Source organism: Nothobranchius furzeri, chromosome 16, assembly GCF_043380555.1.
Source record: "Nothobranchius furzeri strain GRZ-AD chromosome 16, NfurGRZ-RIMD1, whole genome shotgun sequence".
In the NCBI taxonomy this organism is placed as follows: domain Eukaryota; kingdom Metazoa; phylum Chordata; class Actinopteri; order Cyprinodontiformes; family Nothobranchiidae; genus Nothobranchius; species Nothobranchius furzeri.
Genome location: NC_091756.1, coordinates 41,753,841 through 41,775,582, shown reverse-complemented (window position 1 = coordinate 41,775,582; position 21,742 = coordinate 41,753,841). Strand labels below are relative to the sequence as shown.

The following is a 21,742-nucleotide window of genomic DNA, read 5'->3' as shown; positions in this document are numbered from 1 at the left end:
CGACCGTCCACGTGGTTAGAAAATTTCCTAGGTGCGGAAATTTTGGGCCGTGCGGAGGCGCGGTGGAGGGGCGTGGTTGTTAAAATGACGCAATTTCGCCGTACGGAGCCGTGCGAACCTTGCAGACGCGTCAAGCATAAATCAACCTTAAGGTTACCAAGAAATGTTTGAGATGTAAGACTGCACAAACCCTACAGATGCAGGTGAAACTCAAATATTAAAACATGGTGCCAAAGTTCACTTAATTCAGTAATATATGAGATAGACTGATTCCATGCAAAGCCAGATATTTCAAGCCTTTATTTGTTATGATTGTGATGATTATGGCTTACAGCTGATGAAAACCCCACATTCCACATTTAGCATTTTCACAAACTATTTTCAAGAACATATACAAGTGAAGTCAGGTACAACTGTCAGGTAAATTAAATATTTTGGTAATTTAATATACATTTAAAAGCAGAAATGACAAAGTTTTACTTTGCGTTGTTAAATTCTTTGACAATCATTTTTCTTTTTCATTAAAGTGTCACAGTTGTTACAGTTTGCCATTAAAAACCTTAACAGTAATTATCCAGACCACATAACAGCATAGTGATGGTGTCAGAAAACAATTCTGCACAAACAAAATACTCTTTGAACAACAATGCTGATTAACTTTTACATACAGTATGGCATGCACAACACAGCCTATGTGAAAGGAAAAGCACATTTTAAACAAAACAAAACATTCATCTCTGATCATATCTGATTTCAAGCATTTTGAACACGTTGAAGCAGCTTTTTAAGAATAAACAGACATATTTTGTGGCACAACTTTATTTCATTTAGATTTTTAAATACGATTTTAACTTTGGCTGAGAGATACACACAACATGTGTCTTCTGGACACAAGGCAACAAAAAACTTCACATTTAAGAACAGATTTATTTGATCTATCACAACAAAAACCACAACAGACTCAACATATAGAGAATGTCTTTCGAGCCGCCCACTGAGTGACTAGGTCTGACACGTCTTATCATTTATTATAGTGTATTACATTATTACATTTCTCTGTCTGACTATAAAAATAGCATCTTTAGTAAATTAAATAACACATACAATCCATGCATCTAATGAATCACTCTGGCAAATTGCACATAAAACACCCTGGAAGTATATATTTTTTCTTTGCCGCACTGATCAACTGTTACAAGACATCTTTGATCTGGACTGCATCTAAATGATAAAACATCTCTGTTTACTACACCTAACACCCATTTCTCTAACTATTGCTGTAATACAGACTACAACTAATAACAAGAATTTAAATATTGCACTGAAACAGAATCCTACCACCTATTATTTTCTTGTTACTTGCATTATAAGTCATTCTTGTGTCTATGTTTATACAGCAAATGTTTTAAAGTGCTTTCGTAGAAAAACGTCACATAATTATGCACATCATCTTTGGCAATGTTGTTTAAATAAATAAGTATAACTACACATTTAAACAGACCTCACAGTGGTAACATAGTACACAGACTGAAGTTGGATCACACTTACAGGTTGTCACAATTGCTATTGGATCCAAATTTTTCTGTCATGTTACAATACTGCACAGTGAGTGACAATACACTTTAAACTACAATTACGCTGACAGAGAAGTTTACCCTCATATCAGAGCTATGAAAAGGACATGGCTTTGAGCTCCTTGAGAACAGCAGACCAGTTAACTTCAGTCCACCAGAGTCCGTTTTGGACCTGACATCAATCTGCCGTCTTCACAGATCCAATGTTGTTTTTATAACATTTACAAAGTATATCTATCTACACATTCACTTTAAGGGTTTCATTTTGTTGTGTCAGGAACACTGCTGCACAAACACACAAAGGCATCTAAGTAAGCTACTGAGTGTAAATCTAAGCCTGTTGAGTGACGCGGGTTAGTAGGCGTGCACTCTTGTTATGGCTCACTTTCCTGATTTATGGGGCCGGCCAGCTGGCTGCCTGCTGTTAACCGGTTTGGTAGCTGCAACCCCACTTCTATTGCACAGATCCTTGATTTCCAATAGGCCTTCGTTTAGGGCCTTAACAAAAACAGCAGAGCTCGTCTCCGTGTTCTCCCAGAAACTCGACACGCAGAAGATGATGTAGTCTGACTGTGGGTTGTAGCAGACGCCATAGCCGTTGGACACCACTGGACCATAGCAGCAAAACATTTCCAGTGTTGTAGGAACCTGGTGATAAAAACAATTTATAGTTTATAGAACCAAGCAAAACTTAACCTTAATTTTGAGCAAAATATTTACAAAAGATTAGCAAAACTTGGAATGGGGTAAATCCCAAAGAATATTATCCCACAAAACGTACTTCAAAATTTATTGTTAATTTTTGTTTGTGAAGCTCTACAGTCATTAAGGGTTACATTATGATTGCAAACTAGCAACAAGGGATGTCACTGTTTATTTTTAAAAATTGTTCACAGATGCAACAATGATTGGTTCTCCTCCATAGAGGATGGCAAGGAATTCTTCTTTTCCTGACATGCCTGACCTCTTTTTGTTCAAAAAACAGTTGTTAAGAGTGCCGCAAATTGCTGCTGTTCCTATTTTTTCTCCTAAGACACACGTAACTTCCTCCACTTTGAAGTTAAGTCCATTTTTCATTCTACATGTTGCAAATAGGCAACACATTCTCACACACGAAGCGTCAGAAAATGACGATGGGTGACCAAGTGTTTGTTTCTGGCGAGCTGTGCCAGATTGTTGGTTGCGACGCCTGTAGTAAAACGCACATTCCACCGACATTTAACCTCTAACCTCTTGCAATTTCACTTTCCTCTCACCCACAGTTAACCATCTCCGAGGGGCATTATAACTAGAAACAAAGTTTCGCATGCACAAGAGGGTTAAGGTTAGGGTGGGGATGAGGGGAAGGTTATATAGCAAGAGTGTAAAGGTCAGAATTCTGTGAAATCTTCATTTTACCGCGCAGTCTAAAAACGACGCTCTGGCACAGCGTATCGCCTCCTGGAAACAAGTGCTTGGTCACCCAGCATCATTTTTTGACCTTCGGGTGTGATAACGTGTTCAAGTAGGACATGCTATTAAGAATCCAACACTTTTTTTTTTACCAAAGCAAGAATTCAAGGTTCTCCATATTTGAATGCAAATTGTGAATTAGGTTGAGGAATACTACTTTTTTATTTGCACTCACAAGAGAAATGGAAAACTTAGTATGTCAGGGCCTAAAACAGTTTAGAAAAAACCTGGTTCTATTGACATGACACAAAAGTCAGAGGGATGAACTTTGAATTTTTTAAGAGAGTAATCTTGCATATTTTATTTATTTAAGCTCATGCTTGTTTAGAAAACTTGTATACTTGCTTTAATGTTGAGACAGCACTCACCTAAACATCACATTCCTTGAACAGTTTTAAAGGCACACTTGGCAGATTTGAATGTCTCCCAGCTTTCATTAATGTCTAGTGATTGATCACTAAGTTAAACAAATCAGCTGAGCTCATGATCTAAAACAGTGGGCCCACAAGCCCACTCTTTGTGGCCTCCGAAACACCAGCATCAGGATAAAGCTTGGTTTATGCTTGACGCATTCACTTTCTGCTTGGTGATGCGACTCGCGGATGGAACGCGCTTCACAACTCGCAGCGTTTATGGTTCATGCGGCTTGTCTCTGCGGTGAGCCAATATTCTCCCAAACCGAACAGGGCAGCATGGAGCTCTACGACATGCATCCAACATTACACCATAGTAGAAGTAGAAATTACTGTTTACAACATGGCATTTCAGCATTTTTAACAGCGTCCTCATCTTTTCCAACAGTGCGGGCTATTCCTCTCCAAGAATTATTAACTACATGTTGATCACGGTGATCTCTGAGAGCTGAATCATACAAATGTCTGTATTTACGAACCTCTGCCATACTAGTTCTTGCCGGTCCACCGTGTTTTTCCGCGTCCGACCGCCCACGTGGTTAGAAATTTTCCTAGGTGTGCTTTGCGGAAATTTTGGGCCATGCGGAGACGCGGTGGAGGGGCGTGGTTGTTAAAATGACGCAATTTCGCCGCACGGAGCCGTGCGGACCTCGCGGACGCATCAAGCATAAACCAACCTTTAGCCCTCATCATTGTATGATTTTTTTATGTGGCCCTGGGCCATTTATATTTCATTTCCCCTGATCTAAAACATATAGGAAATGTGCTGGAACCAGACTGTAGTCCGTGCCAGGTATGTAAGCAACATTTTTACTAAGTCCCAACAGAGCGATCTGCCAGTCTGAAGTTGCAAATGCGGAATTCTGGCCACAGAATAAAACATACCATAAACATGTAATAAAACATAGTAAAAAAGAAAACAAGATGTTTCCCTTCTGTAGTTTCAGGAAGAATTAAACACATAATACCTGTGATGACACGTGTGTCTGCTCTTGTTTTCTTAGTTTCTAAAATGAGCCCCTGAGGACTTTTACATTTTATTGTCCTTCTTTTGACTGTTTTGCTCTGAGTAAAACATCCACCTCCCCAAGCCGAGAACAACGTAAACTACTATTAGTAACCTTCACCTTACAGTGAGCGAATTCATACAACCCAAGAAAATGTATTTTAAAGTTATAGGCTTGGATCGACTATATCATAAATGAAATGTGCTTTATTTGGAAGGAGCTATGATTTTTTTTGGACCAACTTTACTAAATTTGACGCATTTTTGCTCCAAGGCATAGAGAAAGCTGAATAAAGATACCAAAGGCCACCATCCCCCACACATTAGTGATAAAGATTTGATGATTAATTGGATTATTTTTCATAAACAAAAGATAGTATTATCTGTTTTTCTGACTATTTGTTTTGCAAAACCATGCTAAGTGGTGCTGTGCAGTAATATAATTACCTTTTAGAAAAAGATTTCAACTGTCAGGTCCTAGGAAAGTATTATTGTCCTCTTCATTAAGCTTATATATGTGGCTGCTAAGATCATTGTGTTAAAAAAGAAAAGGAAAGTAATTATTCTAAGTGTGGGCTTCTCGTGCTGCCAAGAAAGAGTCCAACGGTTAAGAGAAAAGAGAGCAAAGTGAGTGCTGAGGCAGTCTGTTTTAGCTGAGTCTCAAATGAAAAAGACCAAAGCAACAAACACTGAATCCTCAGCAAAACACCATCTTTAATTGGTTTTTCACATTGTGGCAACTTTTTTCTTTGGGTTTCATTTCCTGTTTAAATGAATAATTTTCAGTTTATTGGCTATGTTTTAATGACTAAATACAGTAATATAAATTTTTAATGTGGTTAATTGCTACACCAAAAAAGTTGTAGAAATATGTATGATGTATACACAAGCCTAGGTTCTAGAAATACTAACAAGCTTAATTTAATTAGAATTATATTTGTTTCATAGCCAGGTTCTGGTAAGAAAATTAAAATATGTTTTTCTTGTAATTTCCACCTACTGAGGTCGTTTGTTGGGAGACTAGAAGAGCAGAACATCCATGTGACAAGGAGAAAATGGGGGGAAAAGGAAAAGAAAATCATGCTACCTGACTGGTTGAGAGGATGAAATGGTTACTGGCCAGGTACGTCTCATCACAGAAGATCTCTGGCTTCTCCATGTTGAGCTCCTTTGAGATCTTCAGAAGTCCGAGGAGATGATTGTCTATTCCCATTCCTGTAATAGCCTGAACACCAACAGTGTCTGATTAGCAGTCTGCATTTAGCTGACATAATACAAAAATTAAACAAATTATTAAGAAGTTGTTTTGTTAAAGTTAGATAACAAACAGGCCAGCTTTAAAAACAGAAATGACTTTAGTACAATTTGGTATTTCAATATTAAACGGTTTAAGGCAGAGGTTCTCAATAGGAGCCTCCTCTTTCTGGCTCCCGGACCCCCCACCCTATCATTTTCTGGTTTACGGCGATTCTCCTCCTGTGATTGGTTTACGAATGCCAGCCGAAAAAGCTCAACAACAAGTGATTCTATTGTTTGAAAGGTTTCCTCCAATGGTTGAATCACTAAAATAGTCCAATGGGATCCTGAGAAAATCTCCTGCGTAATGGAGCTTCAGCCAATTACCTTAGCGAGTTTTACACACGTGATTTCAAAAATGTTCAAATACATGTATTTGTCACTGAATGACTTTACAATATTAGATAGCTAAAAGGTTGGACAACAAAAACCATTCAGTGGAAGAAGCATTGTTGCAATCCAAATTCACGTGATGTGCCATTTTAGAGCGTGCCTGCAGTGTCTGTGTATAAGCTTCTGTAAAATTGTTGTTCTTCACTTTATCAAACTTTGTACAGCTACTGTCAAGATGTAGGACTATGCATCCATTGAAGTTTGAAACTACGTCTGCCTTTTCCCAAAGACATACTCATCCTGGAGTCAAAGTTTATCACGCGGCAAAGAATAAAATCAACTGTTTTTTACAATGTCTCATGTCCATTTAAACGTAATCAATGACACATACACTAATAATTACACATCTCAACAAATCCCACATGATTTCTTTTAAAATGAGACCAAAAGCAACCAAATAGATGTCGTGGGAATAACCAGCAGCCAGTAGTAAGGTGTAAATTCATGATGACATAAAGGAGCTTATGAGCCTTTTGGAATTGCTACTAAAACACATTCAAGAAGTTTCCTTTAGACATCAGAAAACTGTTTCAGCTTGTGGATGAAACATCTCTTTTCAATAGCAAACACTGCTGTTGACATCTGTCTAAAATAAAACAGTTTGAAACACTTACGGCTATTGTATAATCTGTCTGGGCATTGGTGGCATCCCTCAGTCTTTTGAATTTTTCTGAATCCTGTTGGGGAAATAAAAATAATTAAAAAAAGAGTAATGCATTTGTTTTGATGCGAGAAAAGACACCCAATTCCTACGGCAGTTCCTCACTGATCTAGTAAATCTGCTGGGAGATCATCAGAGGGATTTGACGTGCCAAGCTGGCCGGTTACGCCTGTTTAATTTAGAGATGAACAACGCTGTGGGTGTCAATAATTGGAGGGAAAGTGAGCAAAATCACTCACAGTGAATGCAGCTCTCTCGTCGGCCATAGTCTGCACAAAGGCCAGAGCTTCTGGAGTGGCTGATCGAATGTTATCTACCCGACCTTCTTGGAAACGGCGGAGTGATGCACTCTCATATGTGGACACAAGCCTTCCCTTGCACCTGGGGGTTCAGACAGTTGGTTTTGAGAAATGTTACTTCTTAAGAATGTGTTTGATGCAAAACTGTTTGTAGAATTTACTTGTAAAATGCAAGCTGTAAGACAACTTGTATAAACGCATCTGGACTCATCTTCTGCCCTTTGATGAACTCCTTCCCATAGGTCTCAAATACGAAAACGTCCATGTCGAGATTATTCACCAGCCTGAAGCAGAAGACTAAACATATATGAGACATTTCTCTGGGAATACTGGTAATGACTTGTAAATAAAGTTGTGGGTTTGTTTTTCTTGAGTCGTTCTTGCCGCTGGAGTCTGTCTCCGGATGCTGCTAAGAGGCCTTGAATGTGGGAGTTGGATTTCCAGAGCAGCCTTTTTGGAGGGTGAAGCTCTCTAGAGCTGGAGGGCTTAACCATCTTGGAGGGACTCCCTTTTCTGTTCAGAACAACAAGACTTTAGACTTTCACTCAGCTTAAATTCAGCCTGTGATGTGCTGACTTACATGTGTTTCATCAGGAATTCAGAACACTGCACCATAACTATTCCCTCAAAAGGAGAATGCTCACACACCACCCCACACACACCATCCATCCCTATGACAAACTGAGAGAAGGCGGATGAAGCAAACGTTCAAAATGTTATCAAAAGTGTTTGGAGTCTGATCCTACCTGCATGGACTTGTCATACCAGCGATTTGCACCGTTCTTCTCATGACCACCACCATGCAGCATCATTAGAGCTCTATTTGTGTCACTGGGTGGAAGCCCGCAGGGCTCATCGAGGCACACCACACATACACAGCTCTCAATCAGGGCCAGGGAGTCTTTGTTGGTTTTATCTGGATACGGAAAGAAGACAGAATTTAGTGGACTGAAAATATCCTAAAAATATATGTGAAATTGATCTGGAAGCTTCTGAGTTACCTTTAATTACCACCTCTCTTGCTTGTGCCCATTCTGTCCTCCCGTCTGACGTCAGGAGACCAAAAGGAGGGTGTCTCTGTTCAGCATTTTCAGACATTTTTACAATCTTCTCCAGCTGGGATAAGATCTCAGCCTCATTGAGCTGCTTGTTGTTCACAACCACTTCCAATGAGAAAAACTAAGAGGAAAAAATGTATAATATGAATATTAAAAGTTGTTGAGATTTAACTTTTAAAATGTAAAAACAACCTCTTGATCAGGGGTTTATTGTGCTGTATTTAAGCAGCTGAGATGATGAGCTCAGAGGCAAAAACAGCAGCAAGTAAAAGCCAGCTGCTGCTAACAATATGGCTCCTCTGCTGCCATCAGATGCAACTCCAGGAAGCACCCAGACAAAGTGGCAGATTTAATCAGTGATAATTGAGTTAACTCCTTCCATCCACACAGGGACAGACCCTCCTGTTCAGCAGGCTGCTAGAAAGCTCCCAGCCTATTTTCCAGGTGAGAGCTCCTGCAGATGTTGGACATTTTATACACTGAAGTGAGTGATGAGAATCAGTGAGGACTTGTGCTCTTTGGGGAGAAATTAGACAATTGTGGGTACAGACTTCAGATTTGAGCCAGGCTAATTTGGTGCTGGATGTTTCTGTTGGGAGCTGGCAGGTGCATCCCTTAGAGAAGTTACTGAAACTGACATAAACATGTGATTGATTAACATCAGCTAGAATTAAAACTCGTTAGAATCCAGGATTTAGCATCTGAGCTAAGTCCCATCAGACTCCAAATTTGTGTCATGTCTTTAGCTAGAATGTTTTAATAAATGTTCTATAAATGGTAACAGAAAATACACTACATGTAGACATTAAAAACTGCTGCTAAACACACACACACACACACACACACACACACACACGCACGCACGCACGCACACACACACACACACACACACATGTCTGTTATTATAGTGAGGACCCTCCCATGACTTCCATCCATGTCTGTGACTCCACTATGCCTAACCCACACCATAACCCTAATCATAACCAATGCTGATCTGCTCCTAACCCTAAACTGTCAAAATGGTCTGAGTATGTAGTAAGCACAAGAACACACACACACACACACACACACACACACACACACACACACACACACACACACACACACACACACACACACACACACACACACACACACACATTTTTGTTTCTGGGCAGTCAATTATTTGTGGGAGCCCAATCAGGTCATTCTGTTTAAAAGAAAATAATTTTTATCTCATTACTATGACTTAACTATTTCATAATAATGAAATAGTTAAGTCATAATAATGAGATAGATAAGTCATAATTATCTCATTATTATGAGGTCTCATAAATATGAGATAATATCTCATAATAATCAGATACTTTCTCATTATTATGAGATACTATCATAATTATGACTTTACTAGCTGACATTAATGAAAGAGCAAAGTCATAATTATGAGATAAAAATAATATTTTTCAAAATCAGAATGGCAGGAATGGACTTCCATACATGTGGCATTCATGCATATAAAACAAGAATATTTGGTCAAATCCAGAGTTGCCCAATTCTGAATTTAATTGTGTAAAATTAATTGATCTGTACTATTTAAATAAAACATGTATTTTTTGTGATGATGTTACTTTAGTATAAATTGTTTAGTTGTGAAGGTTTATTTATTAAATGCTTATTACAATTTAGTTTAATTAATTTTTTTCTTTCAACTTTAAATGACAGAAATTCCCAAACTATTTAAAAATGTTTGGTCCTTATCAGTTTGCTGAGCCTGTTCATTTTGTGATATGTCTACATTTTTAAATGGACACTTGGTGCTGTTATGGAGGCATAAAGAACTAGTCATGTTTACCTAAGACAGGTTTTTGTCCCAGAAAAAAAGTAGAACAAAGGATCAGTCAGAAAACTGATTGACCAGTTTTAACTAAAACCATGACATTTTGTATGACTGGTAAATAAAAATGTATTTGAGAGTAAAGCTGCAGCATAAGAACAGATGGTTGAATGAATCAGTTTGGTTTTCATCTATTGTGCTTAATGTTGCACAATTTTGAGTTGATGTTTTAAAAATCTGATGTGAAAGTTTGGTTTGAAAGAGTCATCAGGTTGGTTCATAACACGAGTGAAAGTCTCAAGTGCCCCGTCTGACCTGGTTCTTGCACACTACAATGATGTGCTCTGGCTCCAATGAGGCTGCATCCATGTGCACTTTTAACATGTCTGTCTTCAACCTTGGATAGCGGTAGGAGGTGAAGAGACGGTAGTACTGCTCCATGCAAAGAGGAGTCCCAGCTAACTGGCCTCGGGCAAAATCCACTGGCAGCACTCTCCTAAAAGTGGTAATTACAGATGTTTGATTACCTGTGAGTCACCATTAGAGCTTTTTTTAAAAGATAAATCCATGGTGGCCGCAGAACAGCAGGTAATCAATTACAGACTGAACTTACGCATCAGTGAGGGCCTTATACTCCAACACTCCTTGGATGAGATGAGCAGCGAACCTCGAAAGAAGTAATAGTGGATGAAATTAAAAAAAAAATGTTAGAATTTTGTATATAAATCACCAAAACCATAGAAAGGACAGGTTGATGAGGACAATACTCTCGTCTCTCAACAGTAATCACATCCTGGTGAATTACTTGGGTACAGAGTGAGTTGTGTGTGTGTGTGTGTGTGTGTGTGTGTGTGTGTGTGTGTGTGTGTGTGTGTGTGTGTGTGTGTGTGTGTGTGTGTGTGTGTGTGTGTGTGTGTGTGTGTGTGTGTGTGTGTGAGTGTGTGTGTGTGTGTGTGTGTGTGTGTGTGTGTGTGTGTGTGTGTGTGTGTGTGTGTGTGTGTGTGTGTGTGTGTGTGTGTGTGTGTGTGTGTGTGTGTGTGTGCACAGGGAGAGCACAGCTCCCTGTCAGGTCCCATGCTGTATGTCATTTGTCTCTGTGTTATTACGTCCAAAGCCTGATCAATACAACAAAGGCAGAAGCAGCACCACGCCCCTAGACGAAGACGGACCAGCGGTCTCTGTGGAGAGCTTGGCTCTGTCACTCCCAATCTAATAAGTGGCCATGACAGTAGATTACCAGCTGCTTCGTGAGTCCTGGAAATATTCAGTTAGTGTGGCACGAGCTGAAAGAAGATACAGATCTGGATGGACCCGTGTAATGTCTGGAGGACAGCGTCTCATTTAATAATGAGCACGACTGTAATTCAGATCTTAACCTGAGCCGCTGTCGAATGAAAACAACATAAACCTTGTCAGCAACTGAAGAGCCTGAAATGTATGTTTTATTATTGTTTGTAAAATTTAAACAAAATTGAAATTAAAGTGCAATCTAACTCTAACTATGGCGGACTGAAAGTTACAGCTGCCTTTTTGGGTGTTTTAAAATTATACTATTCTTTGTGCACCCGATCGACTTTCTGCAAAAAAACAAAGAATAAAAACAAACAAAACAAACACACACACACACACACACACACACACACACGCACACACACGCACGCACACACGCACGCACACACACGCATTTACACACACACACACACACACACACACACACACACACACACACACACACACACACACACACAGGCTGTGGAAATATCTGCACATTTTTTGGGCACATTTTCATTATGTCTTGCATTTTGGTTTCTTGAAATCGTAGTTGAAAAAAAAAACACTTTGGCGATTGCTTCAGCGTCTACCTGAGAGCATCCTTTTGATCTCGAAATGTTTGTTTTGGAAATACCATGGCAGGACTGGAGTTGACTGGAAGGGCCAGTCTGTTGTTCAGGTACATGTCCTCCAGCCAGTAGTCATACACCTGGATGTAAACACACACACACACACACACACGCACACACACACACACACACACACACACACACACACACACACACACACACACACACACACACACACAGATGAGACTTGTGGGTAATGGAGTGAAGAAAGCACCGTAGATCATCCACCAGATGAAGAGACAAGTGGGTGGAATCAGTGGGAGTGCGACAGACCTCACTGGTCTCTATTTGGGTCTAACAGCAGGAGGGAAAATTGAAAGGGCAAGCAAAGACTTCATAAATCATCCTCAATGGTTAGATTTGTGTTGCTATTTTTCTTTTTTTTTACAATCAGTTGTTTATATTGAAGTAATATCTAAATAGGAAATGAGCATTTTAGTAGTTCTTTCGAAATGTAAGCATGAGGAAAACAAATCAGGTGTCAAGAAAAAGTAAATTCAAAAACATGAGATTACTACAGAGAAGAACTAATTATAAAACTCTCTTTTTGCTCTCCATCTTCCACTGTGCACATTTACAGCAAGCAGCTGTGTTCTTTATTTGTTAGATGTTTGTTTTTACCCAGTTGGCTGTTTTTTCCCTCCGCTCTAAAAGCTTCCTCTGAAGAACTTCCCCAACTCCTCCAGGAGACCCAAACTTCTCCACGATGGCTTTAGTCTTCTTGAATTGATCATCTTTCACAAGGGGCTGGATGCACTTTAAATATGTGTCCAGAGTTTGTTTCAGTGGGGGTACGGGGACCTTTGGCAGCACCTAATGTAGGAGCAGACTAGTTAAAAAACAGCAACTATTCAGCACTTTTATGTGTAAAAGACATGAAAACAAACAGTAATGCATTGGCATGTCTTAATGTTTTTATTATTAGACTTTGAGTTAATAATTAATCTTGAATGCTCCGAGGCATGTTTGGGAAGGAATTTCTTAGCCTCATGAGTGTTGTTGGAATGTGCAAAATGATTATGTTTTCTGTCTGAAGTAACATGATTTGCATACTGAAAACTGAAGCCAAGATGATGTTTAAGATTGAGGTTGTTGTAAAAGAAATCTTAATTATGAGTTTGAGGAAACTGGGAGCATCTCAAAAGTATCAAAATATGATAGAAAATGGATCAAAAGGTAATTTTACTTCAAAGGAGAAACTAATATATCTGATACAATCATTTCATGCAAAGTCAGACATTTCAGCCTTTATTTGTGAGGATTATGGTTTGATGAAAACCCCACGTTCAAAACATCAGAAAATTAAAATATTGTGGTATTCTAGACTCAAAGTGTCACACTCTAATAAGCTAATTAAGAACACCTGCATATGGTTCCTGGGCATTTAGATGGTCTCTTAGTCTTTTATGTTTTACTGAAATAAATGTACTTTTGCACCATATTCTTAATTTTCCAGTTTCACCTGTATTATTCAATTAAATCAGTGGATGAAATTACATTGAAAACAATTCACTGAATTTCTATATTATCTAATTTGTATTTTGGGGAAACTGTTTCAAAAATTTGTCAATTTAACCATAAAACACGAAAAACTTGTTAATTTTCACCCCTAGCGATCAGTTACGGTACTGCAGTGAGAGCTGTCCGACGTGCTGAATGAATCAGCTCTGGTTTTCAGCACCACCGTTGTGTTTCAGCACGTTAAGCTGCATCGTCGCTGTACATAAAAGAGTTGGAATAGGATCACATGTTCATACTTGGCTGTCCTGGCCTCTTGACACCTCCTTCACATGGACAGACATGTTTCCAGTCCAAGTCTGGTCAAAGCAAACAGCCTCTGAGTTCGCCCGTCTCTGCTTTGAAAAATGACAAGACATTTAGAAGAGGACAGGAAAAACAGCACCAATGCGGGAGTTAATAAAATCATGTCCACTGAGAAATGCAGCTATGCTGAGTGAAAGTGAGCCAGAGTGCCTTCATTCTTCAGCGCTCTGCAGCCTAATGCAATTTGCTGCATGTCCTTGAATTCCAGCTGCGCCCCATGGCTCAACTCCGCAGAGCGCACCTTGAAAAACATTTATTTCATCAGTCAGAGGAACTGGATTTTTTAGCAGCAACATTTTTAAATGTATAATCTTTGTTGCTGGCAGTGATGCGTTGGTTGATCAACTTTTAAGCCCTAAAAGATCATTTCTGAACATAGAGAAAAGAGAAAAGAGCTGACTTAATAAAACGAACAATTGAAACATCTCAAACCTGCATGTCGCTCATTTGAATAACATTAACGCACTTCAGAAAGCCACAAACCTCAGAAAGAAATCAGACATTTTTCTAAAATATAAATTACAACTTTTTAAAACAATAAAAGGAAACTTTTAAATGGAAAGTAAGAATGAAGTCCGTTTTTTGAAAAGGCACGGATATTGAATTAAACATATTTAAGTTTGCACCACAAAACATGCAATAGCCCGAAAAGTTGGGATATTTTACATTTAACACAATTTTCTAAACAAACATGGTCATTTTTTCTGGGAAGTCACACAAAATTAATGCGTCCACTTTTAGAGTAATACAGAAAGAAGAACATGAAACATTCACCTGGTCACTGAGGCGTTCAGTAGGTCGGGCAGGTGTGCTGAAAGTCCGGTTTCCTCCCACGTCCACGCCGTGAAAGCCTCATGTTGGAGGAAAACTCCGGTCACTAAGCTCCACATGAAAGCGCGGCTTGAAAAGAAACTGAAGGTGTTTACTTACCCCCTTGAGGCAAGAAACTCCTCCCATCGAAATCAATTCGCGGAACATATTATCTGACATCTTGCTTCCCCCCTCCCGCCTACATCCCGTCATAAATTTGATGCATAAAAAAGGAGTGACAGCTGGATCTCAGTGACATTATAGGGCCTCTGGTCCTGGGCAGAAAGGGTTATGCGTAAAAGTTGCTGTTGCTGAAAGTTGGATCAACTTGGGTACATACAATCAGTTATTAAAAAGTTCGAACTTTTCAAAATGTGTAATCAGAATATTTAGCTGTTTATTCCAATTAGGATACACGCATAGTCTAAATTCACCTGTGGGGTGTTTGAGTGCATGCACTTTTTAAATTTATGTTTGTTAGAAATAAAAAAGCAATGAAACCAACGCTATGACACAGATCATAACATGTTTATTAAAACGACAGCTGTTAAAATGAGCACATTTGTCCATCTTCAGGGGACTGATTTCATCAGCTATGTCATGACAAAATACTCAGGCGCGCGCACACGTTTCCACGTAAACAATTTACATTGTGCATGTATCCACATATATACAAATCCATTTATTGATGCGTTAACTTTCAAAAAACAAAAACATTAAAAAAGAAAATATGAAACACGTTTTGGACAACTCGCAAAAGAAAAACAGAGGCCTTTGATGTGCAGGAGGAATACGTTTCCTTTGAGACTAAAAATAGATTCTATTTTGTGCTGAAAAGGGAATGTGCCGCTATAACTTGGTCCCACAATAATTTATACTCGTTTCAAAACAAATAATAGTCAGTGTGAAACAACGACTCTGACAAAAACTTTAGTTTCACGCCCACATAGATTTGTGTTTGATACAATATCACAGTCAGAAAGAAAGAAAGAAAGAAAGAAAGAAATAAAGAAAGAAAGAAAGAAAGAAAGAAAGAAAGAAAGAAAGAAAGAAACTTTGGCAAATGGGTCACACAATCATGATTTTGTTGACTGGGTGTTAATATTGCACACATAAAAGTTGAAATCACTAATTTTGAATAAGTCCAGATGATAAATCCCATGGCGGGAATGTTTAGGGAGGTTGTTCAGGTGTATTCTGGACCGGGAGACTCCTCCGACACGGAGCGCTGCGCTCTGAAGGGGTCAAACCCGTTCTCATCCACCGACAGGCAGTTCCCTGCCGAATTGTAGCCCTTCTTTTTGCCTCTCATCTCCTCCAGTTTGATGGTGTCATAAAGCCCCTGTGGGGCTTCGTCTAAGAGGTTATCCCTCTCTGAATAGGACGGTTTCATTTGGCACACGTTGCGCAGTAGCAGCAGCGCTGGCGCGTAAAGCACATTGACGAGACCCATACCCAGATTAAGTTGCACAAAGCCCAGGTTGTGCACGATCTGCCCGGCTACTATTGGACCCATTGCGTAGGCGATGGAGTAGGAGATGTCTGCTATGGCATAAACGCTGCCGTACACGGAAACATGACGCACGTCAACTAGAAACGCCAACGTCGGAAGCAGGGCAGTGTCCACGAGCGCGATGCCGAAACAGATGCCGCACAGCGGGGCGATGAGCTGTCCGAAAGTTTTACATGCAGGTACTGTGCAGGAGCTGGCGCCTATAATCACCATACCCAAAGCTCCGTAGAACCACTGCAGGTGTGGGTTCTTGGCTGCTAGTTTAACAGTAATGTACACACCGAGGACGTGAGGGAAAAAGGCCGGGAGCCAAGTGAGTCCCATCTCCCACTGAGAGGAGTGCATGGTGGTCTCCATCCAGTTCGCTATGGTGGGCTCCAGGAAGGCGAGCGGGATGTTGGCCACCGTGAGCGCCCCGGCCACCACAGCTATGTAGGGGTCAATCATGAGTTTGTACATGGGGGTGCCCACTGGCATGTTCTCTCTAGTTCTGTTAGAGAAGGGCTTGATGACGGTGAGCAGCAGGACGCCGTCCGCCAGGCAAATGGAGGCGAGCACGATGAAGGGGACCCTCTTTCCCGCAAACTCGTACAGGACGCCCCCGAAAGGAGGCGCCACCAGACTCCCGAATGAGATGAAAGCCAGCGAGATGCCGAGCGCCCTGCTCCTCTCCGCCTCCTCTGTGTACTTGTCGGCAATCATCGCAAATCCAGACGTGTCCGCAAAAGCGGAGCCAAGACCCTGCAAACTTCTGGCCACGAACAGGGTCGCGTAGTTCTCCCCGAACGCAAAAATGCAGGTGGACACGAACATGACCGTGAGCCCAATCATCAGCGGGATGTCGTATCCGACTCGGTCAATAAAAGTTCCCGACAGCGGGTTGACTAAGAGCTGGAGGATGGCTTTAGATGCAAAAAGAACCCCTATCTGGATGTCTAAATTGTCCTTGTTGCTTTTGTCTTGACTTGTGCTGTTGGCTGAAGTGTTGGGGTGCAACACAACGTGGACGTGCTCTGACTGCTCAGTCTCCAGATCAGCCAGATAGTCCGGGATAATTGGCACGATGACCATGTAGAGCATGTTGTCCAGCAGCAGAGCTACGCAGACGATCACTAGTATGATCCGCTTCTGCTGGTGGGGATCTCTCATAGCGGAGCCGAGCTGCTTGGTTCTCTCACCCATCTCGGACAGTTTCACAGCAGCTGATTTGGCCAAGCCGCGCGAGCCTCCTTCTCCGTCCATGGTGGTTTAAAAATTGTTTTAAAGAAAAAGTTAAATAAATGTTTCAAATAGTAGTTGTGCTTCTTTTCGTCCTCTTTAAATCTCTCAGCTCCTCACTTGAGGTTTCTCCACATTTACGTGGTGCTCCCTGTCCTCACCTCGCCTGCGCGTAAAAGGAGAGGCGCAGATGAACTTCTTCATCGGTGAAGGTGGCTTTCTTCAGCTTCCTCAACCACATTCGACGCATGACCTCCCGAGAAGTGACGTGAGAAAATCGCAGATTTTCTGCAACTTGCAGAGATTTCTCACCACTCATCTATCCAAGGCGACGTTTCACTGTGATGAGGCGCGTGCAGTCTCTCACGCCTGCTGTGCTCATGCCTTCCATCACCTGTGACCCCTTTCTTCTCTGCTCTGAGACCACAAATGACTTGGTGGCCATTGGCGCACATTAACCGCTATTTTCGTCCCTCTTTTGTCTCATTTTTTCCCTAAAGAGCTGTGACGCATCACCAGTGTGCCCCCCAAGCGGATCGCTTCGCCTCTTGACTCCTTTATGCTAATATCCAACCATGGCAGCGATCACTTCAACCAATGAGAGCCAACAAGCATCATGAGAAGAGCACAGATGGAGACAAAAGCGTCTATGCGTTGCGCTGTAACCTAAACAAATATAGATTTCTTTATTATAACCTGGTGATGAACTTTACCCTGTGAAGAAAACTTCACAAAGACACAAGAAAAATAACACGACCCATCTTCCTGTAGGTCTACATCCTCAGAGGTCAAGAGGCAAAGAACAATAAATAAACTCCAAAATGTCTAATACTTATTTTACACATTAAAGACTTAATACCTACGTAATCCAACCCCACCAAATGTTAACCCTACACAACTAGAATATTGGCTGATGTCCTTAATCACATTTCACCTAGACTCAAACCAAAGGAGCCGCAGAGCTGAGCGGCTTTCAGAACCACTAGGCTCTGGACAGCTCCTGTCCCCATTCCAGAGCAGTGAAACTTTAAAAGTATTTTTTCCCGTAAACCTTTAAATTCTCATTAAAAATAATGTAAAACATTTTTAAAATATCACAGGGCGCTCTGTGCGCCATCCAGATTGAACACCGGTGCCCCGCAGCCGTGGAGCAGCAGCAACAAGTAGAAGAGGGCTGGGGCTCGGGTCAAAGATAAAAATGTAATCGCCCGCATCATTTTCTTTGACCCGAGTTCTCCTGCTCTCTTCTATTTCTTCATATTTTTCAAATGTGACTGTGATTGATGTGGGAAGCACGTTTTGCGTGTAAAACAGAGTTGATCGTTTTAATTGAGGTGCTAGTGACACCATGTGGAGAAAATTGAAGGTACAACTAGCAAATATATTAAAATTTAGTGGTTATTGTAATAAAAGAAAAACTTAACACAACTTGCCTAAAATACCACTTAGTCACAAAACAACCAATTATCATAACATCTAAAAACAAAAAACTAAACTAAACAAGGAAAAATAACAGAGTGTTTGCACACACACAAGTAAGTGTGTGTGTGTGTGTGTGTGTGTGTGTGTGTGTGTGTGTGTGTGTGTGTGTGTGTGTGTGTGTGTGTGTGTGTGTGTGTGTGTGTGTGTGTGTGTGTGTGTGTGTGTGTGTGTGTGTGTGTGTGTGTGTGTGTGTGTGTGTGTGTGTGTGTGTGTGTGTGTGTGTGTGTGTGTGTGTGTGTGTGTGTGTGTGTGTGTGTGTGTGTGTGTGTGTGTGTGTGTGTGTGTGTGTGTGTGTGTGTGTGTGTGTGTGTGTGTGTGTGTGTGTGTGTGTGTGTGTGTGTGTGTGTGTGTGTGTGTGTGTGTGTGTGTGTGTGTGTGTGTGTGTGTGTGTGTGTGTGTGTGTGTGTGTGTGTGTGTGTGTGTGTGTGTGTGTGTGTGTGTGTGTGTGTGTGTGTGTGTGTGTGTGTGTGTGTGTGTGTGTGTGTGTGTGTGTGTGTGTGTGTGTGTGTGTGTGTGTGTGTGTGTGTGTGTGTGTGTGTGTGTGTGTGTGTGTGTGTGACAGACAGACAGAGAGAGAGAGAGAGAGAGGGAGAGAGAGAGAGAGAGAGAGAGAGGGGGGGGGGTTTGGTTGAAATTAATTTTTAATATTTTTCAAGGTGCATGGAAAACACTGGGTGGATTTTTGCATCACACATGAACTGTTCTTGGCTTGTTTGGATGCATTTCCTCACTGATGCCTGAATAATGACAATGATGTGTACCTGTACTCAGTTCCCTGAAGCCGTACCTCTGTCATCCATCACAGCCAGGTCAGTTACCAGAGCATTGACGTCCTTCCTTTCAGTTTTCGAGTTACCCCAGGTGTTACAAACAGACCAAGGATCAAACTTTAAATCTGATTTGTTTAAAGGAGTTGCCAAAACTTTAGGCATCCTGCACATCACACCAGCTGCTTACCACCCTGAGAGTCAGGGGGTTTTAGAACGCTGGCATCAGACATTTAAGAGCATGTTAAGAAAGTACTGTTTAAGTACAGGTCGGTCATGGGACGAGGGAGTCCCATTTCTGTTGTTTGCCGCTAGAGAAGCCCCTCAAGAGTCATTGGACTATAGTCCTGCACAACTTGTTTTTGGCCATACTCCAAGAGGTCCTCTGAAGCCCTTAAAGTGTAGTTTTTACAGATCCCAGAATCAAAGAAAGAAAAAGTAAATCACTACATCAAACTGTTTCAATGGCGACTACAACAAGCAAACTGGTTGGCTAGAGAACATTTGAGTGAAGCTCAGAAGTGGATGAAGGTCCACTATGATATCAAGTCTTCCAGTCAAGAATTACATCCTGGAGACCAAGTTTTGATGTTAAACCCTCTGGGCGGTTCTAGTTTGGCAGCCCAGTTTACTGGTCCTTATGAGGTTTGGGGTAAAATCAACCCTGCCAGTTACAATATAGTTGGTAAAAGTAAAAATCCTTTTATCTAGGAAGAAACAAAAATAAATCGAAAATGGCAGCGAGCCAAAAGTCCAAAAGTCCTGGAGGACAGGACACCCAAAGCTCTCTTTAGAGCACCAACAACTGGAGACCAAAAGCTCACTAAGAGCACGAAGACCGAGAGACAAAAAAAAAAAAAGCTCACTAAGAGCACGAACAAACGCTGACAGAAATACAACAATGGACCGACACAAGACAGAGACAAGACAGGGCTTATATACACAGGGAGGAGTAATTAGGGAAATTGGCAGCAGGTGTGTGGAGTGAGGGCTGGAGGGAAGACAGGTGAATATAATAATCTACCTGGGAAAACAGAAACAGAGGAGGGCAAATACCTGAACACAAACTAAACAACAATATCTAAAGACAGAGGGAAGGGCTCACACAAACTAGCTTGAGGAGGACATGACACACACACACACACACGCACGCACACACACACACACACACACACACACACACACACACACACACACACACACACACACACACCCACACACACACACACACACACACACACACACACACACACACACACTGAGCTGGGGACAAAGACGATGGAGCTGACCTGGGAGGACTGATTAAAAAGGGTAACAACATAAGACACTTGACTGAGGCGCAGACAAAAGACACATGAGGGCGCTATGAGACACAGAAGGGAATCTAGAGAGGGAAGGAGAAACATCAGGAGACACATGAAGGAAGACACAGACGCAGACACAGACCATGACACTATTTAGTGGAACACGGTTTAACTGTTCCCAGCCAGAGCCCTTGGAGCTCCCCCAGTATTGTTGAAAAGAAGCCAGACGGCACTTCTCGTTTTATAACAGACTATAGAAAAGTGAACGCAGTTACAGTGCCAGATTCGTACCCTCTGCCACACGTTGATGATTGTGTGGACAGTATAGGAGATGCTTCTTTCATAACAAAAATTGATTTATTGAAAGGATACTGGCAAGTGCCACTGACGCCCGCTGCTCCAGAGATATCTGCTTTTGTTACACCCGACACGTTCCTGCAATACACTGTAATGCCCTTTGGGATGAGGAATGCACCTGCCACATTCCAGAGAATGATGAATGCTGACTGGGTCTTTGCCACACTGTGATCCATACCTCTACCTGGCTTGAGCACATTAACACTTTGCATGATCTTTTTCAGCGGCTATCTGATCGATTAACCATCAACTTGGCCAAGAGCGAGTTCGTGAAAGCCACGGTCACATATCTGGGAAAAAAGGTTGGGCATGGATGTGTTCGCATGTTGCAAGATAAGATACAGGCTATATCTGTATATCCCTGCCCGACTACGCGCTGGGAGTTAAGAAGGTTTTTGGGAATGACTGGATATTACAGGTGCTTTTGTAAAAGCTTTGCCACCGTTGCCTACCTTTAACCACTCTGTTGAGTCCGAAGGTCCCATTTGTCTGGAGTGATGCCACTCAAACCGCCTTTGAAGCCTGCAAGATGTTGCTGTGCAGCACCCCGGTGTTGACAGCTTCCATTTTGTCCAGGCCCTTCAAACTGGAAACAGACGCA

The 21,742-nt window shown here is 41.3% G+C and overlaps 2 protein-coding genes across 3 annotated transcripts; both read right to left on the bottom strand.

The window, feature by feature from the left end:
- Positions 1 to 285: 285 nt before the first annotated feature.
- Positions 286 to 14,618, bottom strand: LOC107387807 (choline O-acetyltransferase). 2 transcript variants are annotated; one of them, XM_015962999.3, is made up of 15 exons: positions 14,465 to 14,618; positions 13,624 to 13,719; positions 12,488 to 12,679; positions 11,828 to 11,946; positions 10,579 to 10,632; positions 10,281 to 10,461; positions 8,096 to 8,273; positions 7,841 to 8,010; positions 7,675 to 7,775; positions 7,479 to 7,607; positions 7,256 to 7,378; positions 7,035 to 7,176; positions 6,749 to 6,811; positions 5,533 to 5,670; positions 286 to 2,222 (listed from the first exon to the last, which is right to left on the bottom strand). In XM_015962999.3, exons 2-15 carry the CDS (start codon positions 13,666 to 13,668, stop codon positions 1,956 to 1,958), a joined length of 1,902 nt encoding a protein of 633 aa, XP_015818485.3. In that variant the 5' UTR covers positions 13,669 to 13,719; positions 14,465 to 14,618; the 3' UTR covers positions 286 to 1,955. The 2 variants fall into 2 exon arrangements, with proteins under 2 accessions (XP_015818485.3, XP_015818486.3); XM_015963000.3 differs by having other exon boundaries at positions 13,624 to 13,722; positions 14,465 to 14,612.
- Positions 14,619 to 15,007: 389 nt separating this feature from the next.
- slc18a3b (solute carrier family 18 member 3b) lies at positions 15,008 to 17,775 on the bottom strand. Its single transcript, XM_015963002.3, has one exon. The coding sequence runs from the start codon at positions 17,253 to 17,255 to the stop codon at positions 15,687 to 15,689; it is 1,569 nt and encodes a 522-aa protein (XP_015818488.3). The 5' UTR covers positions 17,256 to 17,775; the 3' UTR covers positions 15,008 to 15,686.
- Positions 17,776 to 21,742: the final 3,967 nt, after the last annotated feature.

What these genes read in the sequence shown, in the direction of transcription:
- LOC107387807 (XM_015962999.3), bottom strand. Translation starts at nt 13,668, where the DNA reads ATGTCTGTCCATGTGAAGGAGGTGTCAAGAGGCCAGGACAGCCAA. An exon ending in CAAGAGGCCAGGACAGCCAA is followed by an intron (nt 12,680 to 13,623) that starts GTATGAACATGT and finishes CTCCTACATTAG; the next exon opens with GTGCTGCCAAAGGTCCCCGT. An exon ending in GGGAAAAAACAGCCAACTGG is followed by an intron (nt 11,947 to 12,487) that starts GTAAAAACAAAC and finishes GTTTACATCCAG; the next exon opens with GTGTATGACTACTGGCTGGA.
- slc18a3b (XM_015963002.3), bottom strand. Translation starts at nt 17,255, where the DNA reads ATGGACGGAGAAGGAGGCTCGCGCGGCTTGGCCAAATCAGCTGCTGTG.